The following is a 13,788-nucleotide window of genomic DNA, read 5'->3' as shown; positions in this document are numbered from 1 at the left end:
GACCCATAAGCGGCTTGTTCCTTCCCCCCCCCCCCCCTTTTTTTTTATTTCCTTTGCCATAGCTTTAACAAATGTGGCTTAGCACTTTGGAAGACAATTTTAGTACTTGACAAAGCTTACCATTTAGTGTCTTAAATTTAGGTTCAAGTTTTAAAACTTGGCAGTAGGCTGTTGTGTGAAGTCCAGTAGCTACTGTACATTTGCATGTTAAACTCCTTTTCCCTCGCTCTGGACCTTGCTGTCACTTAATGGGGCGTTGCTTTACCTATTAGCATTCTGTCTTAAGGGAAATGATGGTACTGTGAGATTCCCTTTGCTGTAAGACTTGCTGATGAAGGCTTCACCCGTTTGCACCTGAAGCTGAAGCAAAAAATGTTGCTGATTGATAGGTGAGAAATAATATACTTTAAACCATACGGTATTGCTCCTTCTTCGTTTTGCCCATAGTTAGACTGTTTTTGGCATGTGATACGTAAGCATTCAGATGCTCGGGGATTCTCTTGGGAAGGAAGTACCCTTCCATTGCTTCTGTCTTTCAAGCCTAGCACTTGTAAATACGTGTCCATTCTGATTGCTGTTTCAGATCAGCTTTATCCCGATGTGAAAACTGCACAGGCTTCTTTGAGTAACTTAATTATTCTCTCTTACTGGAAAGACTTGCTTTTTTGTGACATGAAACAGAAGTTTTCAGGCCCCAAAACACAGAGGGGGCAGTTTTTAAGGAAATACATTATTCATTACTTTCTGGTGAAATGTTGCGTTGTATAGACTAGTAGTGCATGCCCACTAAATATAATCATCTGGGGGGTGGGGGAATGGTGATTATAAATGCTTTAAAATTTATGGGGAAACTTCTAGATTAGTTGCAGCATACCTTCCCATTGTGATAGCTAAGGTAATGTCCAGTCCCTTAAGCAAGAGAGGTGTTTGTGAAGCTGAGCAGTCTGTCTAGGAGCTGTCTGTCACTTTGTCCCCAGTTCTTTAAAAAGCGTGGGAGAATGTGAAGCTTTTATTTTCATGTTGTAGTGAATTTACTGAATATTTATGTTCTTTAAATATTATATATATAATGTAGTTGTTTGATTAAACCATTGATTGCACTGTGACTCTTTAGTGCTATAAACTATTTTATTTTCAAAATGACTTTACTCTTCCACCTTTTAAAGCCATGTTATTTTTTTAAGTACATAACGTGTGTTAGGTACGGGTAAGCCTAATAGCTCTAGTATCCAACTAAAGTCACACTGAAATTCTCAAACTGACAATAAAAGTAAAAATGTTATCAACAACCTATTGGAAACTCCAGTGCTGCTTCCTCTTATAATTCATAAAAGAAACCTTTTGGACAGTTTTGCTTGTTTGTTAGTGCTGCCGTGTTTGTGGTTGTCCAGAGAGAAGGGTGAGTAGGTGCAGCTGACCTCCACATGTGTTGATCCGAGTTGAGTCTGGCCCTGAGCACTGTTGCAGTCCACTGAAACCAACTGAACTCCTGTGTTTTGTGCCTTGAATGAGAAATACAGAGGCACCTGAAGATAGCAGCTCTTCCAGTGACCTGTCATAGGTGCTGCTGTCCTAATCAGATCCTGTAGCCTGAGAAATGGGATGAAGGATTTTCACAGCACTTGGGTTAAACCCAGCAACTTTGGTTGCATTTAATTGTGTATTAAGCAGCTTCAACAGACACAGCATAACACAACTGTAACAAATCACTTGGGTTGAGGTACATTATTAAAAGAAGTGAAGTTCTGTTCCTTTCCTTGTTTTATCTCTACAGTTATTACAACTTTCACCCAGAAGGATGCACCTTGAGTTAAGAGGGAATGCTTGCGTACACCAAGAGGCTTTCTTGAGACGTACTGAACTTAAGCACTCTGATTGCGGAAGGAGGTCCCTTTCTGCCTGAACTCCTGCTGCTTGCTATGCTGACACTGATTTTTCGGAGCCTTCTTTGAACAGCTTTAACTCCCTTAAAGCTTCCCTCAATCACCGCTAAACAGAAAACACTCAGAGAGCTGATGTGCTCATAGGCAGCTACTCTCTGCTATATGCGGTGGGTAGGTGGACATGTTTGTCAGCTAAAAAGCATTAGAGGTGCCACTGTACTACCCATACTGGTAACTAGATCATATCCTAAAACTTAATTTTCCATCATCCTCTGGTGTTTGTCCTCCAGCATGCCGATCAGCTGATAACCCAATCCTGATTTCAGTACCCTAATGGTTCCAGCAGTTAATCAGTTCCAATTTTCTGTTCAGCACAAGCCACTTGCAGTAACACCTGGATCCAACAAAGATTTGTTGCATGTTGAAGGTCTGTCATTAGTGATAGTGGCACAGAGTGCCTGGCAAAGAACTATACCAAGTACCAGCTCAGGCCTGGTGGTACAATATCGGCCAGCTCCAAGAATTTAAAGAGAATCAGCAGTAACCTTGCCACTAACACCTGCATCATCCTAATTTATTTACCACTATATTTACTACTGTAGTAGCCAACCATGGCAATATGGATTACCCAAGCTGATCAAAACAGCCTTGGGTCATGCTGTTGTGCACAGAGCATGCTGCACTGCTGTGCCATTGGTGACTTGCTTTGAGACACAGCCAAGCAGACTGTTCCCCAGGTTCCCCAAACCCTGTTTCCATACAGCACGAGGACAACGCAGTAGTCGTACCTTCTAATAGAATCAAGAAATAACAAGGAGAAGCCCCTAAACAACAGCCTTGAACCCACACTAGTGTTCTGTTAACTAATTATTGCAGGACTGACCCTACCTGATGAACAACTGAGACAACTATTGAACAGAAAGAGAATTCTCACAGGCCTGAGTTACAAACACCCCTTCTGCTGGTCACTTACTTCCAACAGGCAAAACTCCTTGTCCCAGATTATAATGGCTTCTGCGCACCTGACAGAGGAAAAAAGCCCAAATTGTATGAACAAGCCTTAACTTCACTTTCTCTGCCCCTCCTTGTGCACAGCTGCAAACACTAAGGAACAGTTGCTTTGACTTGGAAAAGACACGCAATGCCTTCTGTTACTTAGGAGGAGCTGTAAGTAATCAAAAATATTTCCCACAACAGGCTTCAGTTAAACTTTCTTTTTAGCCTACTTTATTGTAATTGGAACACTCTTTTGCTCCAGTTAACTGACTTTATGACTGATTCTATCCCACTTACATTAACACTGATGTGAGCAGTGTGTTATGTGCAAGCAAAGCCTTCCAAGTCTCTCCACTTAAAAAAAAGACTTAGTTCAGAACAACTAGGGAACACTAACTTGTCTTTCTCCTTGCGTTTATCCCTCCAATTTGATCCCAAGTTATCTTTGGAAAAGAACTATAAGCACTAAATTTTTGAAGGAAACTTAGTTTGTTGCTGTTTCACTGCTGAAGTGCAATCTCTTAACCCTTTAGCGGTTTTTTTTTGAACAGTTGCTTTGACTTGGAAAAGACACGCAATGCCTTCTGTTACTTAGGAGGAGCTGTAAGTAATCAAAAATATTTCCCACAACAGGCTTCAGTTAAACTTTCTTTTTAGCCTACTTTATTGTAATTGGAACACTCTTTTGCTCCAGTTAACTGACTTTATGACTGATTCTATCCCACTTACATTAACACTGATGTGAGCAGTGTGTTATGTGCAAGCAAAGCCTTCCAAGTCTCTCCACTTAAAAAAAAGACTTAGTTCAGAACAACTAGGGAACACTAACTTGTCTTTCTCCTTGCGTTTATCCCTCCAATTTGATCCCAAGTTATCTTTGGAAAAGAACTATAAGCACTAAATTTTTGAAGGAAACTTAGTTTGTTGCTGTTTCACTGCTGAAGTGCAATCTATTATCCCTTTAGCGGTTTTTTTTTGTTTTTTTTTTTAATTAGGACAGAATGAAAATAACTCATTACCAAAGCAGTCCTGAATTTAAGATGGTGTAAGAGGCAATAACTTAATTCTGGCCTGATAGGAGCTTAGGAAGTTTTGCATAACCAGAAGTGTTATGAGTCGTTACTCTTGGCACTCAATGAGAGAGAAGCAATGCTTACTGTGAAGTTTCAGAGATGGGTAAGTAGGAATACTAACAACCCCTCATATTCTGCTCTTAGATAAACCTAACGCTGGGGGCCAGGTTGAACACTAAACCTGTGAAAAACTGGAACGACTAGTTCAATTGTGATAGTTGTTCCCAATTCAAGTGAAATATATGGAGGTATCTGAACAAAGTTTGGGGGAAAGAAAGGACAAAGTCAAGCTTATTTGGCTGGAATGCTGCCATACATTTAAGGAAACCAGAACCGACCACCAACACACAGCATCTTTGCTCGTTCACAGAAGAGATCTTTTTAACAGCTAAGATTGACAAATTCATAGCAAAACTTCACTTAGAACTTCAACTTGTGGTGCCTTGTCACTGTACCTTTTTGCAGTACGCAACCAAATGTAATCTCTGAACAAACAACTACCTAGAGTGACTAACACAATTCACTAAAGTTTGGTTATAAACTGAAGTTTCAGTAACAGTCTTGGAACCATTCCTTTCTGTTCTCACTTGTGTTAGGTCCTTGCTTGTAGGCAGAACTATGAAAACAAAACTGAATGCCAAATTACATGTGCAATCTGGAGTTAGAAGTACACCGAGTCAGGACTTTCTGGCTTGCTTAAACTCAGATCACATTTTATCCTGTGATATTTTATCATCTTAACACGGCCTCCCTCTGAATTGTATCCAGTCAGGTTTTAGGAATGATTCATTTTAGGAATATTCTGTTTCATATTAACCTCATGTTCAGAAATGCTTAGGAGTTTTGGCCCCATCCACCCTTCCGGATTCTGTGCTAGCAATAAGGCTTTAACAAAGACTCGGGAGTGGCCACAATGCCTCAGTGTGAAAGTGGATGTGAGCATAAAAGCAAGTAACTGTCTCAGAGACCTTCTCACAGTAACAGTACCCTGACCACACACTCTGTGATCAGGGGTAAGTTCTGCTACATAATTCTAAAACTTCTTTTCAAATTAAAGTAGCAGGCAACTCAAATTTTCAAAATCCAGTTTGGTAAGAAGTACTGGCTTACTTGAACAGGGTGTGCTTGCAAGCCTGTAATATCCTGATCTATGAACAAAATGATTTGCATTAATCAGCTGTACAGTGAGTAGGGTAGTCTTTTGTGAACATGGCGACAGCAACTCCAGATTTACCATCTTCCAGAAACTCGGCATCTTCTGCCTTGCAATCTGCAGCAGCTTGAACCTGTTCTCCTGCCTGGACATCTTCAGTGAGATGGACAGGGCCTTCTGCCTGCCCCCCCGCGTACGTGGGAGTGCTGTACTTCATAAGAATAGTCTTAAATTGTGCCAAGGGCGCATTCGTGCGAACTCCCATAGGATCAAAGTGGGTTCTGCTTACTCTGTATCCAGCTTCAGAGAGATAGTTTAAGAACTTATTTAACCTGAAAAAACCCCACCCCAACATTTAAAAAGGAGTTAATGCTAATAAGGCTGATTCAATACAAGTTATATATCAGTTATCATAATAATATAAGACTGGAACTTAAATGAAAACCTTACTTTGGCATGTTCATTCCTTTAATACTATGTCTGTGGATATTGTAATAAAATGCAGGGTGCTCAGCACTGTTCTCAGATTTTTGTCGCTTGGCTGTATTTCGAATCACTTCATCACTTTTTCTTTTTCCTGGACCACAAAAAATGCCAGTGAAACCAGTGAATATTCAGCGAGACCACAAAAAATGCCAGTGAAGCTGAAGACAGTACATACAAAAAAAAGCCACATAGCAACTACACCTTTGTGTCTGCTTTTATAAACTAGTATTTTGCAGTTAAAATCTAGCCTGAATTTAATTAACATGCCATTTTCAGTAATAAAAAGTGAAGTCAAGAAGGCTTCATGGAGTATTTACCATTCTGCTTTTACCGGTGAATGTGATTCTGGATGAAGGTAAAGTAAAATCAGTATTCAGTGGGAAAATAAATCCTGAGTACCAGTATTGTTAAATACAAAAAAATGTGAACACTAGGTTGGCTTTGCCATCACTTAAACTATAGTTTAATTTGACACTGCTAGAGCTACACCAAAATGATCTACTTACGATGTACCAAGTAGGATTCTGCAGAAGTATTTGGTGTTTTAATATATACGCCACACTCTTCTAGAATACAATTAAAAGTCAAAATTAATTCTACTGTAAGACAGTAAAATGGCAAAATGCCTCGGTTAAACAAAGAAATAATACCACATTCTAGCCTAAAGAAGGAAGTGTAGTAAGAAGCATACATATGGCTAACTTCTACTTCCTAACTTAGTAGCTTGAATTTAGAGGGGATATTCAAAATACAATTTCATTTAATAGACGAACAGCATTCCTGTACAGAAAGCCATTTCTTTTGGCACAGTGGATTTGCAGTCCCTGGGGAGTATGCAGAGCATGACAGCTGGAGTCCTCTCTTCCTAACAGCACATGCTCTCAAGTTGGGATCGGGATACACCAAAGAACTAGCAGACACTTAGTATTTCCACCTCCTTCAGGGAACATGCTGGATTTCATGGCAGTCAACCTGCCTGCATGATGTTTATTTGGTTTAGGACCTGTCATACTGATTAAAGATGTCTAAATCCAGCGCTCTGCCTCTGACAGACCCTACTCTTTTTGCAGCACCAAAGACCATCTGACAAGAGCTGACAAGAGCTGACAAGTCCCACACTGCATTCAAAGCAACAAACATTTTCTTGACCTTTTTATGTAGGCAGTGCTGTTAGTAGTAAGTTATCAGAGAGCAGTACCTCTCTAAATCACCACAAAGCCAGTCCTTTTTGTGAACAATCTGCCATTTTTCTTACCTTGTTTGTTCTCATCATAAGGACTATGGGTAGAAAAATGTTTTAAAGTTGTGCACTCAGCTTCGCAAACTAATGTCTTCAAAAGTGGCTGAGCTTCATCCAAACCATACTGCACAGCTTCAAACAGCATTCTTCTGAGGAATCCAGTGTTAAAGAGGGCTCCTGACCTATGAAATACAAGACAAGTGAAAAGTTAAGTTTTCTTAATGAAAGCAAAAAAGTTGTTGTAAAAATCTCTTGCCCAAATTGATCAGCAATTATATTACAACAAAGTGCTGCATCCGGCTGACTGTGTTCTTAACTTAGGGATATTGAATTGCTTTGTTTCCAATGACAGTAACATTGGTCTTGTGTTAAAAATCAAGATCTCAACAATGGTAATTTTATTTCCACCACTGACTTGCCCTACTACATTGAGAAAGTAATTTAACCCCCAGAAGAAAGGTACTGTCAATTGTCAACCATTTTTAATACTGCTTTGAAATGGTTAAAAGACTTAACAAAAGGATTTATTCTTGTTTCTCACAACAAAAAATTCTAAGTATTAATTATCAAGCAGTGTATGATTTACTACCGTCAGCGCATGTAAGGATTTACTAAATAAATTATCCACAAGTATCAAGTAATAAACTGTTGCTTAACATTTGGCAACTAGAGGAACACACAGCCAGGTTCTCCTGTGCAGGACGTATTACATACATTGCGCTGAATGCGAAATTTAAAGCAAATTTCTTACTATTTATTAACTGGTTTGAACTCTATGAACAAAAGCAAAAACTGAATACCCTACTAAATTCAAATCAATTAAATGTTTCCTAGATTCCTCCTGATTGCTATACCGCCTTTTGTAGTGCTAAAATATCCAGCAGACTTGCATTTTTATTATATGACTGAATAGCTGACCTCCAGAGGTCTTTCCAACCTAATATTCTCTGATTCTGTATTGTGTCCTGTACTTACCAGAGAGGACCAAGAACTACTGCTGTCTTCCCAGGCATACTGCCGTGACAATCACAAGGCAGCTGCTGATAAGGGTTTTCTACAACAAAAAAAACAGGATTTAAGTTGTTTTGAAATAGTCAATAATGCCTGCTTTACTGGAGAGGGATGACATAGCTATCAAATAGTGGTTTACTTCAGTGGAGGTATTTGGAAGGGCAAGCAACAGCAGAAGTGTGTCATTGTTCTCACTTCTGCCAAACAGTGCTTATGAGAACATAGTGATTGATGACTTGATCTTTAATCATTGTTAAAAGATTGAAGAAAAATAAAAAAGCCACATAACTACCTATGTTTCTTGGCAGATTTCAAGTAACAAGGAAATTCTTAGCCTTCCTACACTTGCATAAGTAGCTGTCCAGGTTAACAGTAAATACCAACAAAAAAAAAAAACTTTCAGACATCTGCCAATTACATCTACAAAATACAGCCCACCTACAAGTTGTCTAAGCCGTAAGTCAGCTTGCTTGCAATTAAGGCATTAAGTAAACAATTCATTTACTAGTTAAGATCTCTACCATAACACTGTACTTACTGGTTACTCATTCCTGTTCTTAAAACTTTATCTAATTTTTAAAAATCTTTTACTAACAAGCTCATTGCATGCTCATGCACCTGACTTTGAGCAGGGCACTCAAAGACACCACCAGTTAGTAGTTAGATATACAAGAACCTGTAACTTTGAAACAAGGTTTTTCCTTTTCTATTCATTCAAACTACCATCTGCCTAGTAGCTACCTCCTAGCTTAATTTTTGTCTCCTACCTTTGCTAACTCATGTATACAGACAGCGCACTAACAGTCGGTTTTTAACCTAGAGGCTGCCTTCTTACCACCAAGCGTTAGATGAATTACAGGAATGTGGCATACCTTTCCTACCACACCTGCCAAGTTATCTCCATCAGGCATTTATAGATATTGTCCAAGGCCAGGCAGAATACACCCTCATCTGAGAGGAAAGTGATACTGTTTAGTCCACTACATTTTAAGGTAAGTGTTAATGAACACTAGAAAAGCATTTCTGACACCAAAATCTATCCAGTTGCCACTGTATGGAGGAACCAAATGGTAGCAAAGACTGTCCCAGTCTTCACGCCCTTCACTGAAAGGATAGATCCATGGGCATATCAGGCATCCCAGCAGCTTCCACAGCTACAGCTAGTTGGAACGTGTCCCATGTAGAAACAAATCCAGTACATTTACAGCAAAATCCATGCAGACAACTAATCTAACCCACTACCATAAAGCATGGTACCTTCTCCACCTCATACAATACACTCATTGTTACATTAAAAGGAATTACTACTTTACTAAAGGGATGTAAATATAAACAAGGCCTAAACAAGCACAAAACGGAGATAGGGGAATCAGACCACCTAGAAAGTACAAAGGAAAATCCATTTACCTTCTACCATATTACCCTCTTTCTGAAAAATTCTCTCTTCGCACCACTGGCAATGGATGAGGTATCTTATTTTCTTTGCTGAATCATCTGCAGGAGATGGTCCCCTTAAAACTCTGACCACTACTAGAACAAAATGTTCTAGAGCTACTGCGAGTAAAACTTCAATGCCTTTATTACAGCGAGCTGCAGCTCTACGAAGGAAAAACAAACAAAACCACATTGTACTGAAATCAGCAGACTAAGATTGCCATGGACACCTGAACCTGCTGAAAGATTCTTGAGCTCATCCACTTTCTAGAAAGAGATACTAAAGATCTGAGAAAGTGATCAGGAGAAAGTTTTGTTTCTTAAATGCCTAGTTTTGACTACTTCCTCTAAGGCTAAGCAAATCTTGTTTTACTTCTTTTTATCACGTCTAGAAATACTGGTCTGCCATCTGCATCATCTTTCTATCCAAATACCTGCCTATTGCCAGGATACTGTAACAAAAAATATAAGCAAGCTAAATGAAAATCCAAGAAAGTAGAAATGCAGAGGGACACACATGATGGTAAATCATCAAATGTTAATTAAATAAGGACTGTAGGAAGGTTAAGTGAGCAGTTCCTGAATAGGTAAGCATTGAGAAGGAAGAAGAAATCTTTAGGGGACCCCCTGTCTTTCTGAGCAGTTGTCCCATCCTCTTGCATCTTTTTTTCCCCAATTAGGGACCAGTTTTTATGTTTTCATTTATTTAACAGACTAAATTTACTGAGAATATCTATAGGCAAATGACTAATTTCACAAGTTAGTAATTACATATATCTTTTTAACCTCAAGCATGAGGATCTGAAGTGAACATCACAGAAGCAAGTCTAACTAATGCTTAGCTAGAAGCCATTCAAGCAGTTTAATTAATATTTACAAAGTCCTATGCAGCACTAAAATGACCACAAAATTGAGAGAGGGATAAAAGAGTTTGCAGATAGGCAAGTCCAGGTATTACTTTTTACATTACCATCCCTCCCCACCACGAAAAAACCCTCCCTACCGCCCCAAACTCCTACACTATTTATGCATTTTCACCTTGCCCAGTCTTTTAGTTTAAAATTCACATTATCCCCCACAGCAGCACACAAAATATGAAACATTAATTTTGTATCGAGAAGTCTGGCTTTTAGAATTACAGAATTCTGGAAACTGAACACGTACAACCTGCAGCAGCAGTTGTAAGTTTTGTATCGCTAATACTTTTCTAATAAGTTTCTACCAGAATTTGAGCAAATTTGTTTTAGGAGTACCTTGTCACAGCAGCAATTACTATTCTGGCTGCCAGCTCCTTGTAGTACTCTGTTCTGACAATATTACATCCATAATGGCGCAGGGCAACGTGTTGAGCCTTTGCATACAGAGAACTGATGTCTGTGGACGTCAATGACACAATTCCAAGATTTCTCACATTTCTAAAGGCAGAATCCAGATAATTCACAGAAGTTCCAAAGGGGTCCAAATGGCTGAAGAGAAAGGAAGTCCCACTGAGTATCTATAGATGCTCAAGAGTCTAGCTTTAATCTCAGGAAAACACTATTTTATAAGCTTCACCTATGGTGAAGAAAATGAGAAAACAGGACTAAACTTTACAGCACACCTCTCATGAATTACTCTGGAATATTCAAGTGTCAAATTGCAAGAGCCAGGGCAGCACTGTGCTGGAAAAAAAAACCACATCACCACAAAGCCAGCAAGTTTGGTTATTTTTTGCATCCTGACCCACTGACTAATTCAAATTATAAGAATATTGGCCTGATGCTTACCTTCATCAGGCCAATATTCTTGTAACTTCAATTAGTCAGTTCGTATTTTTGTTTCTAAAACCAAAAATATCTTCAAATGTATGCATTCCAGTTTATGTACTAAATAATTAGACTAATTTTCACCCTGAATACCTGCTGCTTAATTAGCTTAGATCTGGACGTTAATCAATTAAAAAAAAATCCAATCACTTATTTGATGCCTGTATACATTTTGAATGTATGCATCTATAAATCCAACTTGGAAGAATTATCCTACTTTAATTGAAAGTGAATATGCTGCAAAATGGATTAAAACGAGATGCAATAAAGTCCTACACAACAATATGCAAAGGTACGAATTTTCAAGTAATTAAAAGTTTTAAGGAAAAAAAAAAAAAATTCTCTTCATCAGACAGTGAAGTTATACCAAAAACAGTTTGGCTTAAAACTTTCATGTACATTTACAGTCCATTCTGGATGTCAAAAGGGTGGCTTAATATTTTTCCACTGATTTCTAAAACATTTAAGATTAAAGTTCTGTTCCCACACCATTTCTGGGACAATAGAGTTACATTTAAAATACCAAGTGATTTGACTGTTGGTTGCTTCTTTCATTCCAACTTCCCTAAATATTCATACACTGGGAGATGGAGTGGGGCGTGTCATTACCAGAAAATTATTAACAGAAACATTCAACACTTACATAAAATCAAATGATCTCAAATGCATTATAACATTGGCATCCATTTTTGTCACCTCAATGGTGTCAGTATTTTCTTCTCCATCTCCCATAGCTTCATCATTGTCGTCTTCCTTAGTGTTCAGTTTCACCTTCATTTTGTTTAAATGGCAGTTTTCATGAATCATTGTCACAGAATTTTCATTACAATCATTAATTGTAACTTTCACAGAACTTCTGAGATGCTTTGCCCATTGTAATCCCATTATACCTAAGGAAAGACAGAATTGTAACTCCATGACAGAATAAGGAGTTGGTTCCTGGGTCGCTGAACTTGCTAAGAAAAAAATTCATCCTTTTAAATGCTTATAATACAGAATTGTGTGTAATGCAAATTTTGTCATGTTCCTGCAAGAATGTGTTGGTGACCTTGTACCTCAGCACAGAGTGACAATGGGGTATGTAAAGGGACAGTCTATTTGTCACTTTCTTATATTAGAATTGGGGCTATAGACTGAAAGACCTGTGATTTTTGCAGCAGGCTGGACCCGCAATCTGCAGGAAAGCCCCTTGGCTTGTTTAACACTCCAGTGTAGCAGACAGACTCCTGTGACAGACCACAGTAAAACTCAAACATGAGAATAGCTACTGTGAAGATTTTTAGGCTGCCTCCAAACGTTTATTGCTGATTTTCATGGTGAAGTCCATGATTACATTGTAGAAGTGCAGGACAGGATGCACTTGTGAAGTCTGGCCTGGTTCAGAATGGTGATAAATTAATTATCAAGAATTTTTATGCAAAATGCTGAGCAGTTACTGCTGTTCTCAACTACAACCTCAAGTTTACAGTAGCTGGCTGATGAGGCAGCAATCCAGATCTCTTCAGATTTTTGTTACAGATGGTTAATAGACACTGATATAACTACTTTACATTTAGTTCATGTTCAGAATTTTTGTAATCAAGTAAGAGATGATTCTGATAAAGAAGCTTGGATTCATCACTATTTTTAAACCACAGGTTGATTTTACAGCCAAATTCAACAGCCACGGAGTCAACAAGAGATCTGTGACCTTGGATGCAAGTTTAGGAAGATGCCATTTCATGGACATTAAGGCAACGGATTTTAAGGAGACCACTAAACTTTAATATTATTTACAGTCTTTTTAAAAGGCCTAATAGCAGGCTCTTGGAAGGCTGTTTTTTTTGTATGGAAGCTAATGACCACCTGCCTAAGGAAGAAAATTATTGTGTACCTCACATTATTTTTGAATATGCGATGTCAGTTACTACTGATTTCTGCAGCTTCATACTACTGGATATTAGCCAAGAGATTAAAGAAATTGACTTTACCTGTGGCACCAAAAGCATCCAAACATTCTATTGGTTTACGTTCCTCAGCTAGAACAGCTAATGCGCAGAATATCAATTGCCTTGAAAATAAAAAAGAATGGTCATAGTAAGTAAGCTGAGAAAATATTTTTCCTTGTTTCCTTATTTATTTCCCTTGAATGTAATACTAGAACATTTAAGCTAAACTCTACCTTTTACACAGAAGAATTGTAAATCAAAAACCTCAACTACCCTTAAAAGTTTAATTCTACAGCAGGATATTCACAAGGTAAGATCCTGAATCAACTTACTAGTTACTCAAACACTGGGAAAAGTGGCTAGCATTCAAAAGTAAATAGTGTTTTTCTTACTTTCCTAACACAGTCTGATACTACCCTACTAAAGGCTCTGTGTTTAAAAAGACGTCAGAAATTACTGTAAAGCAATGAAATTCCACTGTGTTGAGGAACAGGCCTTGTTGGTTTAGACATGGCCATAACCTTAGTTGCAATGGCCTTCTTCAGAGGCATGCCTTAGCTTTCACAGACGTATCTGAGCCAACTTTGAACCCGGAAGCTCAGAACATGAAAACTGAGAACATGAGGGGTCAGCACAGGCTGAAGCACAGTCCCATGCGTTGGTGTCAACGCTTGCGCCATTCAGTTGTGGTTTAACCCGGCAGGCAGCTAAACACCACACAGCCATTCGCTCACTCCCCCCCCACAGCAGGATGGGGAGAGAATTGGGGGGTGGGGGGG

At 38.7% G+C, this 13,788-nt stretch overlaps 1 protein-coding gene across 1 annotated transcript in view; it reads right to left on the bottom strand.

The window, feature by feature from the left end:
- Window positions 1–4,242: 4,242 nt before the first annotated feature.
- TRMT1L (tRNA methyltransferase 1 like) overlaps window positions 4,243–13,788 on the bottom strand; it is a 13,206-nt gene continuing 3,660 nt past the window's right edge. The window contains exons 4-12 of the mRNA XM_009275830.1: window positions 13,052–13,131; window positions 11,725–11,971; window positions 10,530–10,742; window positions 9,250–9,440; window positions 7,807–7,885; window positions 6,847–7,013; window positions 6,098–6,157; window positions 5,556–5,682; window positions 4,243–5,437 (exon numbers count right to left, since the gene is read on the bottom strand). Coding sequence (XP_009274105.1) covers window positions 5,122–5,437; window positions 5,556–5,682; window positions 6,098–6,157; window positions 6,847–7,013; window positions 7,807–7,885; window positions 9,250–9,440; window positions 10,530–10,742; window positions 11,725–11,971; window positions 13,052–13,131 — 1,480 coding nt within the window. The 3' untranslated portion in view covers window positions 4,243–5,121. The remainder of the gene's footprint in view (window positions 5,438–5,555; window positions 5,683–6,097; window positions 6,158–6,846; window positions 7,014–7,806; window positions 7,886–9,249; window positions 9,441–10,529; window positions 10,743–11,724; window positions 11,972–13,051; window positions 13,132–13,788) is intronic.

This window comes from Aptenodytes forsteri, unplaced genomic scaffold, assembly GCF_000699145.1.
Source record: "Aptenodytes forsteri isolate BGI_AS27 unplaced genomic scaffold, ASM69914v1 Scaffold289, whole genome shotgun sequence".
Lineage (NCBI taxonomy): Eukaryota > Metazoa > Chordata > Aves > Sphenisciformes > Spheniscidae > Aptenodytes > Aptenodytes forsteri.
The sequence above is the reverse complement of the archived record's forward strand: the minus strand, read 5'-3'. Positions and strand labels throughout refer to the sequence as shown.